The sequence below is a fragment of the Rhea americana genome, unplaced genomic scaffold (genome assembly GCF_003343005.1).
Source record: "Rhea americana isolate MKP2758 unplaced genomic scaffold, rheAme1 scaffold_43, whole genome shotgun sequence".
Taxonomy (NCBI): domain Eukaryota; kingdom Metazoa; phylum Chordata; class Aves; order Rheiformes; family Rheidae; genus Rhea; species Rhea americana.
Window position 1 is genome coordinate 5,055,217 of NW_028186568.1, and position 26,071 is coordinate 5,081,287.

General features: G+C 36.4%; 1 protein-coding gene across 1 annotated transcript in view; it reads right to left on the bottom strand.

Moving 5' to 3' along the window:
• The window catches only part of SMOC2 (SPARC related modular calcium binding 2), a 109,231-nt gene that overhangs the window by 75,878 nt on the left and 7,282 nt on the right, over positions 1 to 26,071 (bottom strand). Inside the window, exons 3-6 of the mRNA XM_085315422.1 lie at positions 13,068 to 13,174; positions 11,838 to 11,937; positions 5,228 to 5,275; positions 752 to 802 (exon numbers count right to left, since the gene is read on the bottom strand). Coding sequence (XP_085171548.1) covers positions 752 to 802; positions 5,228 to 5,275; positions 11,838 to 11,937; positions 13,068 to 13,174 — 306 coding nt within the window. The remainder of the gene's footprint in view (positions 1 to 751; positions 803 to 5,227; positions 5,276 to 11,837; positions 11,938 to 13,067; positions 13,175 to 26,071) is intronic.

Consider the following 26,071-nt stretch of genomic DNA (forward strand, 5'->3'; position numbering starts at 1 on the left):
GTAAATGTCACAGATTTTTAAAAGTTACTAGAAGTTGAATATTAAATGCGRGTTTTAAAGCTATTCAGATCTAAAAACGAAAAGGGCACACTGTTTTCTATTAGAACAGTTAAAATCTTTATTCATGAAAAAAGAAAGGAAAAATTTTACAGCAATGTCTACTATCCTTATTCTTTTTGAAAAGTTCCTCCCTTATTCCATTCATACAAAAAAGTTGAAAACATGCTTGTAGAATAAAATTATATTTAATCAGAATAAAAATATTCTGATGTGGCCCCAAAACATATAATAACTTTAGAACAGATTCTGCTAGATTTACACGACATGATAAGATAGTCTCAGTATAGGACTACTAYTGCATATAGACCTTGAGCTGTTCACTTACAAAGCAATGAATTTCACCAGACATAAAAAAGCCTGGCAAAACACAAATCTTTTATTACTGGGTGATACATTATGGACAGAATTTACCTTTTAACTTTCTTCTTTGGCCATACAGTTTTAATCCTTGTTGTGGCTTAAACTTAAAACTCTCTCTACCCTTAGAAATTACAATCAATTTGCCATTGCTATAATGCTGCCTCAATCACATGATATTTGTTATTTTTAAGTAAAGGTACAGTAACTTTCAATTTCTACTTTCAACTTTAAACTTCACTATCCTTATTCTAAAGTAGCATCTAGTGCTGTGATATGTGGTCCCTCTTACATAGTTCAATACTGTTCTGTTTCAGTTCCTATGGATGCTCACCTTCTTCATCACCTTGAGGTTGAGTCTCCAGCGCGGGAGCTGAGGCATCATCTGAATTCAGAATGGAAAAGATTTGCAAGGAGACTACAATTATGAGAGTAAGCTAAATAAGTGTACATACGTGATTGATACTAATGATTTGCACATAACCCCGGCCGGTAAACAAACAGTAATTTAAGTATCATTAATATGCACTGCAAAGCATAGATATATTACCCCTACAAACTATAGAAGAATGACTTTTAAGGTTATGACTGACAAAGCGATTACAGTGTCTTTGATGAAACATGAAGTGATCAGGTCGCTTCCCAGACAGTAATCCTTCATTTTTAATGACGAACATGGACTCCTATAAACTGTTAATTGATCAGATCCACATTTCTAAAAAGTAACTGGATAGAAGTATATTAGGGGTAAGCCCTGTGAAAGCAAAAGTAGCCTAGGATGAATGAGTGGTTGCAGACATGTTGACACCTTAAAACAAACAGTTCAGCAGAATTTATTTAACAGACAAGTTGATTTTATAAGCAAGATTCATAGATTAAAGACCCAGAAGATTGTTTGCATTGCTCTTATCCTTCGGTCATCCATCTCCATCCGTCCACAACCAACCATTACTGCAAGACAAGAGGGAGGAAAATTTACCAGAAATGATCAGAATACATAGATAATTTTTAGATTCAGTAAAATACGGGGGAAGCAGTGCTGGAAAAGAAAATATCAATGTGAAAAAATGATTTGAGTTAGCAGTCTTTGAGATAGACTGGTACCAAAGAACCATCTTTATTATGACTTGCTTATCTAAAATGATTTCAGATATTAAATAAACAGGACTTAGTAGGCCTTGATAGTACATATTTTCCAGCTGCTGCTGTTTTCTAAAGAATAGAGCTAATCCAACACGAAGGTGCTGTGCAGTAAATAATATCTTCCATGCCTTTTGTTAGTATTTCTTGCAGTTTCACAACTGCATTTCAGACCAACATAGTTTCCAGACTGTTTTCTTGACATTTACACAGAAGCTAGAACCAAAGGTTACTGTGAAGCTTCTTCTTGCACATAGTTCTACTGTGGTAACTATAAGTAGTGGTTTTAAGGATGACATGCTATTTCAGTTTCTCCTTTCTTCTGCAACTCAGAATGACAATCTCCTGTTCTCTTTGTTGTCACTATCATAGCATTTCCAAATCTCTATTATCTTCATGCAGATCATGTAAAAGATTTGGAAGCACTTTATCTTTCTCATTTGGAGGACACAACGTACTTCACAGGAAATACAAAGTAAATCCTGATACCAGATAAACATCAAATTTACAGCCATGGAACACTAATCTCCTTGCTTTTCACAAAAGCAAAGCAGCAGCAATAGAAACTTATTTTCATTTCTAAATGTTTTAACTCAAATATAACGAGACTTTCTTTAAGAATGTTCATTCTTCATGTTCATGCAATGACAGGATACTTTGCTCCAATAGCATACTAAACTGTCACTTCCCATTAGTTYTGATGGCTTTTTTGTGGTGTTCTCTGAGAGGTAGAATAAGACCATTGATCAATTTCAGAAAAGCCATCAAGTATCCCAGTGAACTAAGAATCAGGACATATATTTAGGTCATCAGTGATTCAGTAAACTTGTAAATTTTTAGAGGGTAGCCTACGGTAGGCAAATATTACGAAGAGCTCTGCCATAAACTCATTTTTGGGTTTAAGGGACATTTTTCTAATCATTTTTCTGTACACAGTTTCAGTCTGTGCCACATTTGATCTTATGTTATCACCTAAAATTCAGCTATAATACTGCAACTTTAGAAATTATCAGCCCAGTCAAAATTATCCTCTTGTCAAACAACTTTGTTCATGAAGCATCTAACACACAGTATATCAAAATATTACAGAAAAGAAAAAACCCTTAGCTGCCTAAAATGTAAGTCATAAAATAGGTCTCAGGTCTTGAATCCAGTATAATCTAAGAGATTATGAGCTGCAATAACTCCTGAATTACTCTTAATCTGAATGAGGACAATCCCCTTAATTTTCTGTTTACAATCTGTCAAATCTAACTCTTTTCAAAWAAAWAAATAAATAAATAAATAAAGCTTTTTGTTTCCAGTATGAAGAGATATGTAGCACTTCATTGTTAATAACAAAATTCAATATAGAATAACAACTGTAGAATTTCAGAGGAGTTGCATAACAACCATATAATTTCAGAGTAATCCAAAGCATCTTCATGTTAATTAGGTACTTTATGCATACTCATAAGATTTCCTAGCTGGCCCATCTATAYCAATACATATGCGCACACGTGTGAACAGAGACCATTCTCCTATCAAAGTTCAGTAACCAAAAAATTTCCAGTCAGGCAATCAGCTAATAATCAGAGAAAAGTTGATGTAATCTTGTCTCAAATAATACAAGTAGTCTCCCTGGCTAACGAAGGGAACTGTGAGGTCTAAGGAAAGATACATTAGCAAGTCTCCTTCAGGCTTTGGCCTTATTCAGTTTAATATGCAAACTTGTAAACATGCAAATACAGCTCTTTATCTCCAAAACTCACATCTAGAAATTTYCTTTCAGTGTTAAAATACCCAGAGAAAGTGAGCTGCAGTACTGCAACACATATAGCCTGCCAGATCTTCTTCTCTTGTGGGTCTGTGAGGAAGATCTTGGAAGAAGAAACTGTCTCAGGCCAGGTTTATGCTGCCTATTGTTAACAGTCTTCAGGACCAAACCTGAATGTCTGTAGCATGTCCTCTGCAGCACAGGGAACATCATGAACCCAACAAAGCTTGCTTGGTTATGATACTAGCAGGTACACCTGTCTAAGTACCACCGGCTAGTCCATAGAAGCCACATAGAGGGAAGACAGGCAAGGAGGGGAGTATGCTAAATTTATGGTTACTGCAAAAACTGCTGACACGGCCTTTCAAGCTTTTGTATTACTGAGCTATAAAATATTTCTACTGTACTAACTGTGAAGCCAAAGCACAGATCTTTAACTCGTATAGATGATCTGATTCATAACTCTGTGATGGTCTTTAGAGAGGTTGTGATGTCTTCAGCAATGTTACTTTATTTAAAGTATAAGGCAGTGATTGGTTGGGAGAAGGGTGGGGAGAGGAAGTAAGCAGCATCTAAGAAAAGCCAGGAACCACCTGGGAATAAGGATAGCTGTCCTTTGTGCTGCAAGTTTGTGTTGGAGACTAAAAAGGAGGCATAAGTAAAACGCAACTGTGTCATTTTAGATATAAATATACATGATGAGGAGGGAAATATGATAAATTGTGTTAATTTAAGCTTCTTGTTCTATGACTGCCTATTCAGGCTTCAGCAACTCAGTCCTTATAATCATCTCAGCCCTCACAATCACAGACATAAATAAAGAATTCCAAGATTCAGACAGGTTTTATATATGAGATAGTTCATGTAGCTTAAAGCCAAAAATGAAATTCCTGACCTAAAGGAATTTTTCCCAAAAAGTAATGGGAAACTTAAGGTTATTGGAGCCCACAATGTGTCTGGAAATATATGAAGGAAAGATTTTCCACTGATTATTAAAATACTTTGTCATTATTAGCCTTTAAAGAGATACTGATTTTCTCAACCTAACTGCACAATAATTTATTTAAATGTTAGGCATATTATAATGCTGCAAAAGTTCCTGTAAAAAAATTTACCACTTACATTTGTCGTGCATCAAACTGGATATTCACTAGCTTTAGAAGAAATACGAACAACTTCATTAAAATTAATTTAGCCTAGTGTAACTGGCAGTAATATTTCCTATATTATTTTCAACTGACTTTAAAATTTATTTAAGTATTTGGAGAGTGAGAGCTTTAATTTTGTTTAGAACACAAATATCTCCCTGATTTACATGTACCAGCTATGTTTGAGTCACATCAGATTTTGCCCTGAATGACATAATATACACCATGATCTATCTCTATTAATAGTAATTATTTGGTTGTGATTGTAAGCAATTAGTTGAATTAATCACAATATAGAATGAAATGCTATGTATAAGACAACTCAAACACTGGTTGCTATGAAGATAAAGCAATGACTCCAGTTCCTGGGATCTTGGGACTCTGAAACGTTGGCTTTATCAGAAACAGAACAATCTATCCTCCAGAGCAAGAAAATAGTATGAGAGTTTGGAGACTAGCTATAGGTAGAAAAATTATTTTCCCATCAGCTCAGAATAGTAAAGTCTGCAGGGCTGAAACTAGAAAAAAAATGATGTGTATGCATATACAGACAAACACATACATGTACATACATTTATACCCAAAGCTTACTAATATCTTCAATGCAGACATAAAATGATWGCATGCATGCATGTATATATACATTATATATGCATATAATATACATCATATATATATACATTGATATTTTAAATCTATGAGAAATCAAGATGTTATATCCCACAGCTATTTTAGTTTCTATTTAAAGGCATTCTAAGATATTTACCTGTTTTTCCTGCACCTTCTCTTTGTGGCAACTTCTCACTTACAGAACCTGCAAWTGGAAAAAGGAATTAACCAGAAAAATACTATTTTCATTATTAATGTGTTTTCTAGTTTTCTAACGCAGTTCAGTTTTAATGATTCCTCTTTGCTTATTATAGCAATAAAGATCCAGATAATTCTTCTTTTGCAAGTCAGAGATTTTAGCTTGGCCTGACATCTGCATCTGTGCACCATTAAATTATTGGCTATTGATAAATTTATTAACCRGAGAAAAAGATGACACTAAACACTACATAAATAAAGTGCAAAAACATGCTCATGTGCTGCACAGTCATATTGTCCCTTCCAAACAGACACCCAGATGCCACATCCTACAATCATAYGCATAGTCCCGTCATTATGTGAAATCCTATTCACCTGCAGTTTCTTGTGCAGGACAGATCCCATCCTACACACACAGACTTGCCCACCCACTTCAAGCACTTCGTAGGGTTTCTTAAATCTCTTGCCCAGTACCGGGCCAGTTAGGGAATTAACTTCCAGACAATATTCAGTCAATCAAAAGTTTGAATGTCTTTAGGATATGCCAAACACCCATCCTGTTTGAGGAGACTTTTCACTCTAGCAAGAATGAATACTATCAGTAACTCTCTTACACATATATGGAAAATCCATGCTACACTTTCTAGCAAAGATTGTGAATCTCAGACTATAGTTTTGTAATACTGTGATTACRGACAAGCACTGTGAGCTGAACTAAACAGTTGCATACTGTACAGAAAAGCTAGGGCAGGAAGTTGCAAAAAGAGGATTTCTTCTGACCTCTTTTAGGCTATTACGCAGCACATGCTCTTGCATTATGCCTACTAACTTGACAAGAGCATGTTTTCTAGGTGACACCAGGCAATTATGGATTCTGTATGCATGTTGGAGGAGACAGGAACAGGGCCTTCGAAGTCTGAGCCTGAAATGGTTATAAATGGAACTGAAAATTGAGTTCCTATCTAAGCAATTTAAAGGATCTGAGAAATTTATGCAGTATTCCACATTTTAGACCCAGAAGTGGAAAAGCCTTTACAGATCTCATTATCATCAAGATGCCTTCAGATTACTCCATATGTAAGTAAAATGATGAGAAATGATGACTTTGTGATAGTGAAGTAGAATCAGGAAAACTGAACTTTTTCCTGTGCTTTTCTTTCTTTTACCTAAATTTTGAAGGAAAAATGATGGGTGTAGAGGCAGATTGATATTCACAAAGGCTAACTATACCATAGTGAAACTAATTTCACTGTGAAATTACATAAAGATGGCAAAATTCGGTTCCCTAGGCTGACTATAACTTAGAAGATAAAGAAAATATTCACAGAAGTTCCTAAGTGAAATAACTGCCCTTAATATACTTTCACTTGGGATTTTAAATTTATTTGAACAAATATTGGCAGAAAATTTGYTTTGGTATTCACTCTGAGTTGGAGGAGGAATGTTAGTGAACTTACATTGTTTTTTTCCTACCATTTTTTGAATATATTTGAGTTAGAAGTAATTCTAGCTTAAATGGTGACAAGAGGTTGCAAATTAAGTTATTTASGCAATTATATCTTCAATACTCACAATGGAAGTGCTCAAATTTTCAGCCAGGTAACAAGCAGAAATCTCAGTGTATACCTTTTCTAAAAGTTAGGCAATACAAATCAATTTTGAAGTTTTTAATTAACTTTAAGCAACCAAATCACACCACATAAATATATTGATGTTAGTGGAAAAGGCAAGGAGGGATGTTAGATTCASCAGCATTATTTTAATAATTCAGTAYCATTCTAGCTCATAYATACTTATATCTTTCATTTGCTTAGCTATACATCCATTAATGATTTTGATGAATTTTTTTAAATGGTAGAAATATTCATCTATTTCATCTAAACTAAGGCATAAGCCTTAGTGTACTTCAAAATCCACTATTCAGTCCAGTTTCACTTTAAAAGCTTCTGAGGCATAGTAAATCCTTCACGGAATATGATGTGATTTTTGTGATTTATGATTTTTGCATATATATTTTCTATAGTTCTGATCATATATTACTGGGCTTTAAAGGAGAAAAGGAATGCTTACTATTATCTGTTTTAGATAACAATTTTTGATCTCCTGCTAAGGAATACTTGATAAGTAATCACCGAATGCAGAGAACAAGAAACAGGAATGTAAACTGTTCATGTTCTATATTTTGCACCTGTGTGTGTATGAGAATATATGTATAAGGAAACTATTACATACGGGGACAGAAGAACTAGATAATTCAAGGATGGAAATTCTTCTCAATTAATAAAAGAAATATAATATAAACTCAAAAAAGATCATTGCTTTCCCAAATATGATCATTTTCATTACMGTATCTGATGATAATATTATACAGATGGGAAGAATTCTGAATTTTTAAAGGTACTCATATGCCTTTAGAGAAGATGATGGTATCTTCAATGTGAGGTAACAAACCAACTTCAAAGAACAATAAAACCTTGTTATCCCTGTGCAACCTCATAGGCATGCTAAGGTAGAACCCCAGAGGAGTTAAAATGGCAGATAAATYCTACAATAGGAGAACATTTTATTTTCCAGTGACAATTTAACACCTGCTTCTCAATTTCTGACCCATTTCCCAGGACTCTGGGTTTGGAATTTCTGCAGTTCCCTGAAGTGCTGATAACAGAAATGGGGAGCTATAAAAATGTCTATTTTACGTATGGTGTTCTTTAGTGAAAGGATTGGGGGACATTCATCATTTTTAAGGAGCTTTCTTTTTAATGCTGTCATGAGAATGTGTTTGATTTACTCTCCTTCCCATCACTGCTTCTGAAACAGTGGAGATTATATCTATGGAATGGAATGGCACTTTGAGATTTATCATGTGTGTTTTAGCAGTACCAAGTGTTGCTGTAGGAATGACTTGGAAAGGATAGATGAGGAGCTTTTTTGGGTAAGGATGTAGTAATTAAAGGGAAGGTTTTATATGAACCCATTGGAAAGATTCCTGCATTTTTTAATGCTTCTTTAGAACCTCCATCCTTCTACATCTTTTGTCTCTAGGAAAAAATACAGTTTTAATAAGAGTAATCAAAACAGCACAGTGAGCACTTAATTGTTCATAGAGATATTGCAGATACATAAAAATATATATTTTCTATCGCAGGATCTGAAATAGCTTTAGGAAGAATCATGTTATGCACATAAAAAATTTAACATTTAGATAAAGTTATTTGACCTACACAAATCACATAGCAAATATAAAGCATGCACAGGCGAAAAAAACACAAAAACAAACTCCTAACTGCTCATTCTAAATTCTGCTCCRTATTTCCTTTATTAAATTCCAGATTCTTTCAGGCTGTCATGCTCTTCTCTCCTATTTCTGGATATTCACCCAAGTCAAAGAAGGTTCCACTGGGAGAAAATGAAAGGCAAGAAATTATCCCATAATTTTGGAAGAGCACAGTTGATTAGATATATTTATCTGAAATTAGTGCAGAACTGGAGTTGAAAACATTGAAACTTTTTATTTAGAAGAGAATTTTTCACACATTCTATGGTACCATATTTCCTATGAGAAAATCATTTCAAAAAGATGTTCACAATTGACTCTATTTGTCATCTTTATGGTCTGCATGGGTTCTACTCTAAAAGAAAAAGGTAGCAAAAGTGATCCTGGGAGAAAAAAAAAAAGTCTAGCACATATGCGTAAACTCTTTGAAATAACTATAACATCATTCATGCAGAATAAACAGACACAAGTGAAAGCTACATAGAAATGCAGCTSTCAGGGTGCCATTACTACAAGAAATTTCCTTGCAATATCAAGAAATAGCAAGACAATGCCTGCAAAATGATTAGTAACCATCAAAAAATGTATTAGACTGACTAGAGACAGTAATCTGGGAAATAATAGGATCCCACAATTGCTAGTTAAGACAACAGCACATCTATTCAGCTTCAGTATACCTACTAACATTTTGACTAAAATTCCTGTGCATAGTGGTGCTAAAGAAAAAGTATAAAAGTGAGTTAGTGGTGTTCTGGAAAACATCAACAGTCCTGCTAAGGTGGGAGAGGGGAACCTTTGTTATACTAAACAGATGTCAATTCTGAGCATATACTCAGAAACGGGAGAGAGGTTTCATCTTAAAGCTCAGTAGTTTTGCCTTATTATGCTATGTAACTTTCTGAGAAAATCCGCAGCTGTCCTCTTTGCTGAATGAAAAGGTTTCTCCAGACCTCTTCAAGACTGAGCCCTTACCCACTACAACTGCAAAATCCTCTAGCGCTTCAAGTTAATTTCTGAATTATGCTGTAGCTGGAATTCTTTCCTAAGGGACAAAGAAGGGGTGCTGACCAGTAAAAAGAGCACAAATACAAGCAGAGAAAGACTGCTGCAGAGCCAGTCCCAAAGCATCTAACGACAACTAGAAAACTATCCTTGGCTTTCCATGCAGCAGAATCAGTTTCTGTATACTCACTTGGACCCAAGAGCAGTCTTCTTATCCCCAAACTACTAAATTAAAATTGAATGCTAGCATCCCGTTCGCCTTGGCATTTCTGTAAAACTAACTTCCCTTTCCATGCTTCCAAAAAATACTGAAGCAATTGGCAGGTTATCTTCTAGGCACATGAATATACCTTTAAGGGGAATCAGGGCTTGGTACCTGTAGAGGTAGAATAGTTCTTCCGTGACTCTGTTAATTAACCTGAAGCTACATTGCAGCTTCTCCTTGATACTAAATGCACAAAATCAAATGAATGTACAGTAACCAATTCAGCAAAATATTGACTCAAGAAAATAATGTCACACATTGTGACACGGTTACCAAACAATTACTTGTTGAAATTTCAGCATATACATAATCCTTTCTTCACTGATGCAGATGAAACTGAGGAAGCTACAAAGCTTTATGACACAAATTGATATTCYACAGAAAGCAATGAAGGCACACTTTCAAAGACGCTATGGTTGTGAACGTGCAGAAACAGACAGTATTTGAAGCATGTAAACGCTATCCTAACTATCTGTGTCTTCTGAAGCCAAGACCCAGTTATAAACAGTAATTACATTAAAATTAATGTATGTGTTTCTGAACTTTAAGCCTGAATTTTACATGACTTTTCACAATTCATTGTCATGCCACAATGACTCTTCAACGTATATCCCATTTTAGACTGCATCRAATGAATTAGACTGAAGATTCTTTTTAACTGAAGTTTACCCACAGGCAAAACGTATGGAAGGCTCTGAAAGTCACAGAATCATAGAAGCATAGAATTGGTGAGGTTGGAAGGGACCTCTGGCAATCATCTAGTCCAACCCTCAATCAAGTGGCCCATACAGGAATCAAACCCACAACCTTGGCATTATTAGCACCACACTCTAATCAACTTTATTTAAACTAAATAGGTTTTAAAGGTGGAATTAACTTTTCACAGACTTTGTTGAGATTTTTTTTTCTCTAGTCTCTTCCTTTCTTCACCTATTTATCAAAAATATCAATATGGTACTTGAACAATTGAGGTAGATCATGCCAGGTGAACTCTCTCAACAGCAACTGAAAAAGTGCCTTTGCAAAGACACTTTTTTTCAGCTTAATTTTTGTTACAAGGTGAACTTATTTAAGTTAGTAGTTATTCCTTCCACTTTCTGAAAGGGAATGATCTTGCATGCATGAACATGCAAGGGTCTTCTAGTGCACAAGCAGAAGCATAATACATAGAGCACAAATATTTTTAGAGCTGTTTCTGTTGAAGGGGTGCCATTCTGTCAGCCTCAAGCAAGGTGAACAATAATTCTGGCAGCTGCCCATACACTGAGAATTTATTACATATATTATCAGTGTCAATGAAATAAGGTCATAAGCAAATTCCTTAAAAACAGTGAACCTGTTAATTGTCTTGATGAAAGATAAAGGGCAATGCACACAGCAATAATTTGATTTGTCAGTTAATTTCTACTGACAATGATTCCATTATGTTCTTAGTGTTTCATTTCATTTTTACTTCTCCTTTCGATCTAGCCATTTATCAGATTTGCTGTGGGAGCTGTTTCACTGGGCTACATCACAAATCAGGATATTCACACTCCATATTTCTGTTGGGGTTGGGATTTTTCTATAATCTAAGTACTTAAATATCTGAAAGGCAAAAATCCTCTGGAATTTTTGCAGTGCGTTTACTTGCAAAATAGTTACAACATAAAGAACTAACTCAGCAAAGCATGAGCATGGTTTCATATATCAACACATATATATACCATACAAACATCACAGCAGAAACCCCCCTCAATTGCTAGATTATAATACAAATAAAGTAGATGGATCATAGAATCACAGAAAGATTTAGGATGGAAATAACCTCTGAAGAACTCAAGCAGAGCTAACTTCAGTTAGACTAATTAGCTAAGTTTTGAAAATCCCCAAGGATGGAGAGTCCATAGTCTTTGCAGGCACCTGTTCCTGTGCTGAACCAGGCTCCCAGAGAAGAATTTTTTCCTTAAGTCTAATCAGATGCCACAAATTACCTTGACTGTTATTCTTGACACAATGTTATAACCTGGCCAGCCAAACAAATCTTACCTGGGCACCGAGGAGTTTTGTGGGCCACAGCAGTACCACTGATAGGACGACCATTAGGCGTGACACACCAGCAGTATCCAGTGTAACTATGGCACTGAACCTGTCAGAAATGATACGAACCACGTGTAGTCTATGAGACATATGTCTATTACCCCGAAGCATTCACGACACACGTACAAACGGCTCGTCCAACAAACTCTATTGGCGAAGCCTAGAATGATAAATCGTAAAGACCTTAATTTCAGTCCAATACATAATCCTTAGCATAAAGAAGAGCTTCTGTCAAGCACAGTGTGGTAGATCCTTCAGTTTACAGTGGAAGAGAAAACTATTGAAATATGTTGTTGCTTATGCCCTATTTCAGAAGTGTGAGGTGCAGGTGTTACAAAAACCTCACAATGAAGATCCTCAGGGGACAAATAAACTGTTCCTAAAGTAAGCAGTCTTGAGTTTTTTTCCACATAGAGAACATATTGTTCCACCCACTGAAAGATCAGGACACAGTGCTTCTGCCAGCATTATTCATATCCCAAGTTGTCAGAAAGGAAACTCTTGGAATTCCTCTTAGAAATCAATTGCATTATATTTCCTGAGGGCCAATATCATTTCCTTCACCACACTTAAAGTGAGATGGATTGTCCTCTGCACAACTCTGCGATTTAAACGCAGTACGGAGGTAGCAGAAAGCAATCACGACTAGAATATATATCAAAGAATAAGCTTTTAATTGCATCCCTTCTGAACTCTATAATCTAATCTACATAAATTTGTCTCAGGCTGTATGCCTGTGTAGAAAATCAATGAATAATAGGGAAGATTCCTTTATGATTCATGCTTTAGCACTAAAATATGGACTCTCGTCACAAGATTTCTTGTTCAGATCAGGAGTAGATCAGAAATTCCAAACATTTTACCATCTGATGAGTATTCAGGGGGATACAAGAATGATTCGGCTGCCTCAGCCTAGAAGAATAGGGAGAGTATCACATTAACAACAGTAATGTTTGGCTCTTTTGATGGCCAACTTCAAAAAAAAAAAAAAAAAAAAAAAAAGAACTCAGCTGGTACAAAATATAAATTTTCTTTCCTTTTTTTAACCTTAGTGTTAGCACAAATTACATTCCATTTTGAAATTACATTTCATTACATTACATTTTTCTTAATTTTCTGCAAATGCATACAAATTCTAACCTTTCAGACATGCAATATACCAAATCAAAAATTTTCAACCTGACTATATGTGCCATCATCATTGCATTCTGGGATAAACACTTGTTGAAATTCCTTGCGAGCTTGTTCCTGAGTGTACTTCCTCTCAGCTACACATCTGGAAACATCTAGAAAAAGGAAAAAGACAAGTCAGTTTGGTGATGCAATGTAAAGGTAGGTGATAACCTAAGGAGAAAAAAGGAAGATGGTTCTGAGACCCACATAAAGAGAATGGAAATGATAATCAGTGACAAAGTACAATCACTTGGATTATTTTTTGGAAACAAAACTAATGAAAACAATAATTGTATCATAATTGCTTTTCAGGCTTTYGGTCAATATCCTCCTAATTCACCTCCCTGACAGCAGCATTTCCTACTGATTATCACATGCCAGTCACTAGTATACCTATGTTCTTCCTCCTACCCTTTGGCTGCCTATTTAAGCTATGAGTTCTTTTGGTTTGTCCAAGCTGCTCATGCTGCCAAGCAGTGTAAACAAATCAGAAATTTTGCCACATCAAAGCCAGGAGGTTAGAAAAAGTGAAGTACAGAGGGGATGGTAGAACTGGGAGACAAGACAGGGGGAGAACCTTGAGAGCTAGCCTTGCTGCTCTTGCTGCTGTCAAAAAGGGCAGAAGAATTGGGCTTCTCCTGCTGGTCTGATACAGTAATAGCTATTAATATTCTTTCAGTGCTGGTGATAGTAGCAGTAAAACCAGTTTTCTAGTTCTTCATAAAAGGAGAAGCAGACAGCAGGAACATAGCTGCTTTGTACTTTCTATTATGAGTTTGCACACTGTTTACTTCAGTTAGGCAGTGATCTAAGTTGTGACTATGGATGCCACTACCAGGCTGGTAAAATAATTAAACTAAATTTACTGCACTACAGAAGGCTTGTTGAGGGAGCGGGCACCTCAATGATGTTTTTTTTTTCCTTGCTTAATTTCTATCATGCTAAAAATGTGTGGAATAGTTTATGATTTAGACTTAAGTCAAGCCTACCGCATGGATCTTTTGTCCACTGTGTGGTTTCTTGCACTGTCTCACACATTAGTTGTGCTGCCATTCASAGAGAYSTGGACAGGCTGGAGAGYTGGGCGGAGAGGAACCTCATGAGGTTCAACAAGGGCAAGTGCAGAGTCCTGCACCCRGGGAGAAATAACCCTGGGCACCAGTACAAGCTGGGGGCTGACCTGCTGGAGAGCAGCTCTGCAGAGAAGGACCTGGGAGTGCTGGTGGATGACAAGCTGACCATGAGCCAGCAGTGTGCCCTYGTGGCCAGGAAGGCCAATGGTCTCCTGGGGTGCATTAGGAAGACTGTTGCCAGCAGGTCGAGGGAGGTGATCCTGCCCCTCTACTCAGCCCTGGGAAGGCCTCATCTCGAGTACTGTGTCCAGTTCTGGGCTCCCCAGTGCAAGAGAGACATGGAGCTACTGCAGAGAGTCCAGCGTAGGGCTACAAAGATGATCAGAGGGCTGGAGCAYCTGCCCCATGAGGAGCAGCTGCGAGAGCTGGGCCTCTTCAGCCTGGGAGAGAGAAGACTGAAGGAGGATCTTATCAGTGTGTACAAGTACCTGAAGGGAGGGTGTCAAGGGGATGGGGACAAACTCTTTTCAGTAGTGCCATGCAACAGGACAAGAGGCAATGGGCAGAAACTGAAGCACAGGAAGTTCTGCCTGAMCRTGAGGGGGAATTTCTTCCCTGTGAGAGTGACAGAGCACTGGCACAGGTTGCCCAGGGAGGTTGTGGACTCTCCTTCTCTGGAGATCTTCAAGGCCCGCCTGGATGCAACCCTGATTAAAACATGCTCCAGGTGACCCTGCTCGAGCAGGGGGGTTGGACTAGATGATCTCCAGAGGTCCCTTCCAACYGTACTGATTCTATGATTCTATGATTACTTGGTACTGGTCTCTATTCAAGAGAAGGTAGCAAACAGAATAGTTTTAATTCAATGGAGTTTCTATTGTCTAATATATTACACTTTGATTAGGCAACCAAAGACTGAGAAAAGACACATAAAAATCTGTTGTACCTTTTTTGTTTAAGGTAATTAGAAATTTTAGCAAGTTGCTGATGCAGAATCAATATTCCAGGATTTACTTGAGCTAAGAATTTCAAGACAAATAAGAATACCAGGCAAGCTTAAGGTGGCATTAATGATTTCAAGATGTGACTGTAACATCTGAATTAGAATGATCTCAAGGATACAAGCAGAAAAAATTACTGCTTCTGCTCTGTGTTTTGTTTAAAGATTTTTCAACAGTAACTGGCTGGTAGCACTCTAGGACTAAAATTGTCCAGTGTTTACCTATGAGGCAGGAACATTAATGGGGGTTAGTGACTGTAAATTCTTAGCATAGGGACATATTTTCTGGCCTATGCAAGTTGCACATTGAACAGAATCAGAAAAATAAGGCAACAGCACTTTCATTTTCCCCATTTGATACCAGTGCATCTTGACATTTCTTTAACCTCTAGCAGACCCCAAGAGCTACTCCGTCACATAAGCATGAGCCAGCAAGTTCCTGGTCTCCCAWGTACTGTCTCTGTGCCAATGCCACAGATGTACAGAGCCAACATGGAAGTTCTATGTAACCGCAAAAAACCTGTCTGGAGTACCAGATGAATTCTTCACTGGTCAATGCCACCAAGTTTTGAACAACTTACCTAGCAAAATTAGCACATAAAATTCCCTTGAAGTCCTAGGCAATTTGGTGTGTAAAGTGCAGCATACTGAGGACAGAAAACAGTCCTCAGTATCTGTGCACTGAACATAAAATTGGGTCCCCTTTATTCTGCTATTCATAGTGATTTCCCTTCTAGTCTTGGGCCTGTATGCATAACTTCTGTGCATTACTTTACTCATCTATAACATGAGATTTTACTTATATCAGAGGAACATTATGAGTGTTATTAGACAGTTCATGTTGGTAAAATGTCTGAAGTACAAGATGTTTTACACGGAAAATCCAAGTTTCAGAATTAAATAAACTCAATCATATTACGCTGTTTCAGGAAGGCTATTCACAGAGACACAGTGCCACCTAAATTGGACAGAAAAGTTCTACCATCCAGAAGTATGACAAAAAAATAGTGAGAGACTGAAAAAATTTATACTCTGGTACTTTAATAACTTACTAGATTTTTATCAAGGAAAAATTATAATTAATGTACTGTGTACTCAGGTAGAATCTGTTAGTATATGTACTGCCAAAGCTTAGGAAAAAAATATATTTTAACCAACCTTTGGTGTCATTTGCCTTATTCTGAGCATGGTTTGGATATATAGTACTTAATAACATGTGGTTTTAATGTAGCTAGTGTTTTAACTGAAAATAAATCACCTCTTTGTTGAACCTCTGTCCTTGTTTTTCTAGAATGACATGTGGTTTAAAAGTCTAAAAGGAAAAGTGATATAAATTCCACCACATAAGGTCTCTGCTATAGTACTATAGTGCTATAGTGCAGGTTTGTAAATCATCTCCAATATTTGAATTATCATAAAAGCACACTAGAGAGAAARAAAAGTTCTCCACACTGTCCACCACTTTGCTTCTAAACAGTTTGGCGTTCTAAAGGCATCCTATTTGTAGATGATCTAATATTCTTTAAAAACAACAATGACCAAATTTAGTGAAATATGAAATTCAGATTCGAAGCTTTGTTTTGCATCATAACTATGGAAACATTTTAAAGCTGTTGGGTATTAATGTCCTTCATTATATTCAAAAGAAAACATCTCAGGAGGATGTTCTTTTTCAAGTTAAGCATCTAAAAATGTGAATAGTCAAAATGTTATTTCTAGTTCTGACTTTTTATTTCACTAAGGTATTACCACAGGGGAAGAAGTATGACACAGAGATGCAATCCAAACCTGATAGAAAAAATATAACAGGGTTGTCAGGACAAAAAGAAGGCATTTAAAAATATTATTCCTTAGAATACTCATAAACATTACATTACTAATACAGAAGAGCTAAAGTCATTCCAAATACATCACTGAAGTCGAAATGAGTTATCATATTTTTGATAAATTTGTAAGATTACATCATCTGAGTGTCTGCCTGTGTGCTCCAGTTACAGTATCTTTTGAGCCTACTGCCTGATYTCAACCAAATTTTCCAGAAGAAAGGAAGAATTCAAGAGAATTATGTTCTAGACCTTATTGAAAATAACAGTTGAAAAAGGAGACAAAACTTATTTTTCACCCTGACTGCAAGAAAGCCTGAAACACAAGTTCACATAGAAGTATTCACACAAAAGATAGATATTAAACATCCCACAGATGTAGGAAGACCTTGCAGATCATAACAAACAAAAATCAGTCAAGCATAAGCTCAAACCTGTAGAGAAACCAACCTTTCACATGCCCATTGCTTATAACCACTCAGTAAAGCCAAATTGCTTTGCTGGGGCAACTGCACTAAATCCTACATGTGCACTCAGCAGTGAAGAATTCTGTCTAAAAGATCCTCTATGCATCTCACGCAAGTGTAACTAACAAAGATGATTCATATATGCACCCCAAACTACTAGGACGAGTGTAGGTCTAAATGGCTTGCCAAGAGGAAGATCACAGGAGTACTGACATCTAAGGGGATTMCAGTGTGGTCTCTCACACACAGATTCACCTCTTCTTGTTAGACACAACAGGGATGATTCAGATCAGGATGGACCCTGATCTATCTTGAAATGAAGATGGAGAGTAAAAGATAGTGGGGCTTACCTGACAGCTCTGAGCTTACTGAATCAGCTCACAGCTTTGATTTCCAACATCACAGCACCTGGCCAAAGGAGCCATAGCTCTTGTGAAGTGAATGGCATCACATTGGTGACACACAACCCAGTATCAGAGCAGATTCCAAGTTTGCAAGRTGTCAGATGAGGAAAAGCACTGTGCAGTGCTGTGCATCACTGGAATGTCAGCCACATTACAATGTATTCAGTTGTAAAAGAAAAGCTTTACATTTTTTTATTTTAAAATCTGTTTTTGTTTAAACTTTTGGAACTATCTAATGGATTTTTCAATCAGGGACTTGAATTTGTTAATGGTTTCTGACTAGAACTCCCACTAGACTTTATTACTCTCCTAGTTTAAGATTAGTAAGGAGGTAATCCAGCAGGCTCCAACAATAATTTGGTGTATGACGTGGTGAAGACTGTGGTCCTAGGACCTGTAGAAAGCTGAAATGAGGCCTTGTTTGCCTATATTCAGAAAATGAAAAAAACTAATTTTGCAGATATGTGTGCTCAACTGTAATTTTGCATTATTTCAGTGGCTAACTGACTTAAGATTCTAATCCAGGTAATGGGCTCTTACATCCCAGAAGCCTGCTGGGAAAGAGTTCTCCTAGCACAGAAACTGAACATGAAGAGAAGACACATGACTTTAGGCTAAATTAGCTCCCTTGGACAGTATTAGCTGACAAACTGGAGCAGTACCGGGCTCTGTGCTGTTTAGCACATTGGCCTCTATGTTGTTTGTACTATTATGACTTAGCAGCTGCACTGGAGTCCAGTAYCTGTCACAGATAAAATTTAATGTTACTTATAGCTGTGCTAAGCTTCTAAGTGGAACAGCAAAGACTTTCACCTATTAAGTGAAGCAATGCAAGTACATATCTACAGAATCTAGAACCAGATTCAGAAGCACAGGACTTCCTTGAATGGCACTAAAGTTAACAGGAAACTGTAGTACACAAGGAGGTTTTTAAAACAGAATGAGCCTCGCAAGCAGCACAGGAATGACTTGGAACTCATCTATTTTATGTTCTGTTTCCAACAATACAGCACCTAAAATACTGAGTCTTGGAAAAAAAATCAACTTTACCTTTACTGGCTAACCCTTGAATAATATATCATACAGAGAGAAATTTATTATTGTGAAGTAGAAGTTTATYTTTAAAACAATGACACAAGCTCATCAAGGGTGTAAACACCACCTCTAAAGTGACATTTGATACAAACGAATCTACAGCAACTTTTGGGCTCCACAGGGAAACGTAGCCCAGATTTGCTCATGGAAAAGCAAACARCTTGCCAAAAAAGAGATAAATCGACTGCAAAGATTTTGATTTAGTCCATCTGGTATTTTTTGCTTTGTTATATAATTTCAGTAAGAATAGAAGTACCTTTCCCAATCCCAATACACTAAGCAGCCTTCACTTGCTTTCAAATAGATTACTCTGTATGACACAGGATTGTTATGTATTTATGCATAAAACTATCTTAAAAGTTTATGTAGTTATTTTATTATAGATGGAATATCCCACTGAACAGATCAGAAACATTTATCACTTTTTAAAACCACTTATAAAGTGTTTAAACTTAATCATTTGAAGAAAACATTCCCTTGAGGTCTTTCTACAGATCCTTAGCTGTTTGTATGCTAAACAGAAAGCTTTTCTAAAGTCATATAGATTTGAGAAAGCAGACCTAGGTATGGACTAATCTAAATACCTCTCATTGTTTCTCTGTACAGCTTACTTTCCTTCCCTCCATTATGCCTCAAAATACCCATGTATACTTGCCCTTAAATTTAGAAGCATACAATGCATCATTAAGCTGTTTAAAGTTAACTATCTATTTGAACACTTTAYTGAATTGGCCTAACAATCAATCATTTTCCCCCCACTTCTGTGGTTCTTTCTCCCTCTTATATCCTTCTGCTAACTTCCAATGATACGATAAAAGCCAAATGGCCCTAATTTGAAGTTCATTTAGCACAAAAATCTTTTATTCAGAGTAGAAGACACAGTTTGGTTTATGTGTTACTCACAAAATGGAAATTTTCTATATTTGACCTAGGTCAATGCATATTCCAAAGAGCTGATCATGTCTGGAACAATGAAGCACATATAGCTGTAGTCTGTAGTGATAGGAAATACATAACAAGTTATATGTGTTCAAAGTTTCAATTTCAAAGACGTAGATCGTCAGCCTCTTGGGCTGGAAATGATGTCAGCACAGACATTAAGCCTGACACAGCCATAAAATAAAGACTTTCTGCTTTGTGACAAGGTCCGGCTGATGCTTTCACTGTTTATTTTTATTGCTGCATTCTGGATTCAAACAAAAAAGCAGAGCAATCTTAGCCTAAACTCTTCTCTACTGGCATTTAACAGTGGCAGACAGTCTGTTTTTTTACATTTTGCAATCGCCCAGCAATTCAGATAGCTAGGCTTTAAGATAAAAAAAGGAATGCTGTGCTGGAATCTTTCTTGGCACAATAATATTTCTCTTGATTTGCTAACAATCACATTTGGAGAGATACAATGTGACTAGAACTGAATCAAATATTTGCAAGAAAAACTAAAGCTACAGAAATCACCTTTTTTTTTTTTTTTTTTTTTAATATATTTTTTCTTACATACCAAAGACGCGACTAGGCTTTCTGAACGGAACAGAGCTGATAAATAGTTTGAGTAAGTCTAATGTGAGCCAATTTATAATTCTTGCCCTGAAAATTTGAGGAGGTTTACAACTATTTGTGATTCAAAGTCTTCAGAACAGTATTATTGCTTTAGCACTAGTAGTTTCTACTTCATTTGCTTTTAGATTTTTCATTTTATATTAAACCTTTAATGTAAATTGACATTACCTAGCCAGAAATGAAAAGTAAAACTCCACAACATTTAAAACATGACTTTTCACACAATTGCTGTAGTGACTGGACACATATTTGACACTAAAAAGGTAATTTTTTCATGCCTGACTGCTCTTACACGCCTTTTTCCTGCACATTCTGTCTGGCTCAGGCAAATTCTGCTTAGAGAAATATCTTCCAAAAAAATGGAGTATTTTTAAAAGTGATAAAATTCACACCCATACACACAAATTTTGGATGATATTTCAGTGTTATTGATCTGTGTTTTCTCTACTACTCTACATAAAACTACCACATATGTAACTACCACATACAACCATTCCAAGCATACTTAAAATGTTATGTACCCCCATTTAGTACCTACAAGCAAGCATAATCAGAGGCCAACTTATCCTGCTGTCAGGCCTGATCTAAATTATATTCTATTAGATATTTTGTTTATCAAGATGTTGAATATTTTATTTCTTAAATTAATGCTCCTTCCAACAATATCTTGATAAAAAACAGTCAATTAAGACTCAGAAATAAAACATATTGCGGTTGGAGTTTGACAGGAATTTTATCAGGCTTGGCAACACTACACTCTAGAAACATGCAGAATCATCCTACAGAAATTTCAGTGTTCACATTGAGAAAAGTATGTCTGCAAGAGGAGGAGAAAGATCCTAGATAATTYTTTTTTTTTTTAGTTAAAATCTACCCCATAATCAGCTTTTTSCAGGAAAAGRCCTATTTTCAAAATTATTCTGATACCACTTCTCAATATGTCCTCTCTTTAATTTTAATTTTTCCACAAAGAATTTAAAAAATCTACATCCCTCTTTTTTTCACGTTTCCTCAGAAAAGATGACAGAAAAAGAAACGGGAGAGGTGAAAAGGACAAGTGAAAATTGTTCTATTTTCAATTTGCAGGCTRTTTGTATTTGCAGACTATGCAAGCTTGCTGCATTTCAGATGAAATGCAATACGCTAGCTTTATTTTATAGATTGATACTTTGATCTAGTCTCACTTTCACTCATTTCAGTTAGGAACAGAACTAAACCTACTCACTATGTCTTTCTCTCCAAATTAAACATCTCAGGAGCATGTTCTGCCTTCCAAAAGCAGCTCCAAAGGCTGCCTTCCAGGCAGGGGATGTACTGGCCAAGCAAACATTCCTACTTATGCACTAACTTAAGGGAAACACTTGGGCACTGCAAGCACACAGGCTCACGTTACAGGCTCACATCATGCTTACAAACACAAGCTTGTGGGCTGTCTCCATAGGAATACTGTATTAGGTATACACTTAGAGACCACTTCCAGCATTTATAATCCAGTTCTTTAGCTAAGTGACAAGAGTAGCATTTCCCCAAAGACGCTTAAGTTCCTGCATTATGGGACCACAGCTAATATATGAGCCCAAAATTCAAGTCTTAAGACATCAGTTGACCAGTGTTGTGCTCCATCTCCACAAACGAAGTATCGCACTAGCATGTTTATCCAAGAAGGGAAAGGAACCTTAATTACTAACTGCAGCATGTTCTTCATTTGGTCGTTAATTCATTCTACTAATAATTAAGATGTGTGAAACTTCTCACTAACATTGTAAGCCTCATTTTTAATGAAATGGAAATGCTGGATGCTTCTCTCTTTTAAGGAAAGCAAACAGTAAATAGTAAAACGCCTCTTTATGGGAAATTCCACTCATATTTTGATGTGCTTCAGTTCTTTATGTGAATTCTGAGAATGAAGATAGTACCTTTTGTTATGTCTATGATAGCCCATAAAAGAATGGCATTTTTAAACAGCCAGGCTCTTTAAGATACCATAAATGAGTTAAGCTAAACATAAGCTATCTAGGGTTTCAAATAGAGAAAGGGGAACTACTGAGTTATAGAATAACAGTACTACTACTGTGTGTGATGGCTACCATTGGTATGTTTGTGAAGCAAAAAGGCCCAGTTAGGGCCACTTCTGCAAAGCCTGACTACATTCCCAGAGCACCAGCCAGAGTATGTATTTTTACTGMTAGTTCAATGGGTACTGCAAATCCAGGTTGCTGCTACATGATGGCAGTGAAATAGGGAAATGTAGTACAAGTTGGTAGTTACACTTTTATAGTGGTAATAACTTATACCAAATATCTAGCCATTACAGATGTCTTCTTTTAGTGAAGTACTGGTACAGAAGCCAAGAATGTTATGGCCAAAAAAATCCAGACACCTCATCTGGGATGCTCCAAGAACTCTAGGTTAGGGCAGAGATGCACTGCCAGGACTGCACATGTTACCTTGTTTTTCTATTGATCACAAAGACAGGATGCCAAATATTATTACTAATCTACTTACTTAATGGATTCAGAATATTAGTTTCCAATGCCTCAACTATGGGCCAGTTACATGCAACTAAAAATGAACTGAAAAGGGGAACAAGTGTTTTTATTTTTATTTAAAGAAAAAAGAAGAGAAAAATAAGACAGAAGAAAAAAAGATATTTTGAGTGTATTATTCTTCAATGCTTGCTGAACCCTTTTATGGCAAACTTTAGTTAAAAGCCAATAGAAGTTCCCCTCAGCTAACTCTAAGACGGATATCTCCATGGGAGATGAAGGCTTTGTTGTTCAAGCAAAACATTCCCAGTAGCCACAATGGGAATGCCAGAGATATCCATATTCACTTCCTCCTTACAAGTTGCCTAAATCTCAGTAAACATTCACAGAAAGAGTTTAAATGCTTATAGAAAATTCAAATGATCCCAGATGAACTAAACTGCTAGACACTCCAGTTATAAGTATTGCTTTCTTTGAATACGATGCCATCAGCTAGCATATTTAGTAGACTTGAGATCTGAAGATGCTGAAGTGGAAGACAAATAGATGTCCATCAGGATCTGAGATATTCAATTTACATTCAAAGTTTCTGTGCCCTGAAATATTGTTCCTGTAGAAAATCGCCTACTAGCCTAGTTAGGACTAAAGCTTATTGTCATGTCAAAGAATGAAAAAAAAAGACACAGTYGCATAAAAAGAACTTTCAACCCTACTCATCTCTACCTAGCATCATAATTTCATTTTTAAAATTTAATATATATTATTTACTGTCATGGGAAACAGCTTAAAAGCCTAAAATTATTTGAAAACTGCTAAAGGAAAAATATAAGTTCATATTTTCAAAGTTCATGGGAAAAGCCTTGTTCAGTAGTGGGGTKTGAGTAGGGTAGAAATCCTGACAAAAAAAAAATTCCATCAGCTGTAACAGAGAGGAAACTGATAGGTGTCTTTAGAAATGACTTCAAGTGTTCTCTTATTTTTCTGATGTCTGTAATAAAAAATTCTCATGACAATACAGAACTTGAATATTCTATGTACAGTAGCATCCTACAGTGATGAGACTAAATTTTACTGGGTAGCTCTAAATACTTACAGGAAAAAAATATCATACTTTTTCTTTCATAAGAGATGTTTAGGATGCTTCATGAAAAAAAATTGTTTCAGGTACTCTTATATATCATAATTTAGGACAGACTATTGCCCTTACATTGGTCAAACAAAGTAATGCAAACTGCAAAGAATGAGGTCCTCCATCAGTAAAGTACACACTAAACACATGTTTAGGTTTGAGCACATGCACGTACTGAGACTCTGCCATTGTGTACAGTCAGGTTTAGCCACACTCTGTGCCTAAAGGACCTTTTTTCTCTGTGTCAATTCTTAAACATCTGACATATTTACTCAATTCTTCCTCTGATAAAACCCTCAATGTAGTTGATGGTCTGAACTGCATAGGCTATATGTAGGAAAAATTCATCAACATCAGTTTGCCTTTGAAGCTGAGAATGTTCACATTATAAAACCATTTTTCATCCAAGGTGCTCTGAATTTTCACAAAACCATATAATAACTTCTTCCATGCTGGTAAGAGATATTGTAAAGATAAGTTTTGTGCTATCCTACTCATAGCTGAGAACTGGTTCCTGAAGGCCTGACTGCTCATAACCTCCATTCTCTCAACTGGATAATACTTCTTTCTTTAAAGGAAAATACTTCTTTCTTTAAAGGAAAACAGGAACTAAACAAGGCACAGCCTCAAAAGGCCACTCAAAGTCTAGCTGCAGCATAGCACGTACTTGAGCACCAGCTAAAAATTCATGTAGCTTGGAAGACTGCAAGTCTAACTTGCAAGCATTACTGTCTAACCTCAGGCTTTTGGGGGGAATTTATTAGTTCCCAGAAAGCAAGCTCAGAAATGATATTGAATGAACAGGGTGATTAGAAAGATAAGTCCTCCCTAAGCAGTGTGAAAACAAGCCAAAGCTTGATCTTACAATATCCATGCCATGAGTCCCTTAAACAGAAGGAACACATAATTCCGTTTTATCATTAATATAAAGTAAAGTACATCTATAATATTCATTTGTTACATGACTTATCTAGTGATGTACTTTTTTCCAATTTAAAAGATAAACCTGAAGAAGAGCAATGCTGRGTTAGGCTTAATAACACAAACCTAGTCTGGACAAGCATGTAGACAAGCTAATCTATGCTCCTTCTCCTTCTTTCATGGCAGTCTGGCTCTGGGGAACTTTACATGCCATGACAACCTCTCCTACGCACAGGAAACTGACAGAAGGTACTGGCAACAGCAGCACCTCCAGCATATCTCCCGGGCCTCATCGCCTTCCTCCTCACAGAGCTGAGAAGCAGATTTTCTCTGCAAAGTCTAAAGGGATCTAAAGAGGATGCCTCTCATTTCTGCTGAGGAAGCTGATTTTAGCTTATATTTTGTGCATTTCAGTCTCCACAGAGCAGCCTTTTGGAATAAGCTAAGCCATGTTTCAAATCATGTAAAATTTCTGTTAACTGTAAAATTTTAACTATAGGCCCTACAGGAGACTGCAGTGCTGGGCAATAGTCTCTACTCATAATGGGCAGCTATATAGTTCAGGGCTATAAATTAAAGGTTTTTTTTCCTTTTGCTTTTATAAACAATTAAGTTTCTATTTATTTATTTATTTATTTGGAATATGGTAATTTGCATGCTTTTTCAAGACTATTTTCAAGACCAATAAACTTCAATTTGTACTTTTTACATGCACTGATAGAAAGGATCAAAGGCTCTGTTTGGCAAGTTATGAAGCCTTCTGGTGTAATATGCAGAGCTCTCCAGTCCCATCCTCACCAGCTGTAGCAGATGGAACAAGGCCAAGTGATAAAGGATTCATGGTCAAGGTTTTATTAGTCAGAGGAATAGATTTACCCTGACATGTATCAAAAAGTCCTGTTAGAACAGCAAAGTTTAGCTCTCAGTATTTCATTTTACCTGGTTCTTCATAAGTATTTATGTATCAAATTCACTCCACTTGCATGTTAGGATTGGGGCCATAGTTCCCTGACTCTCTATACTCCTAAACTAAATGTACTGAGGAGTATTTCTAG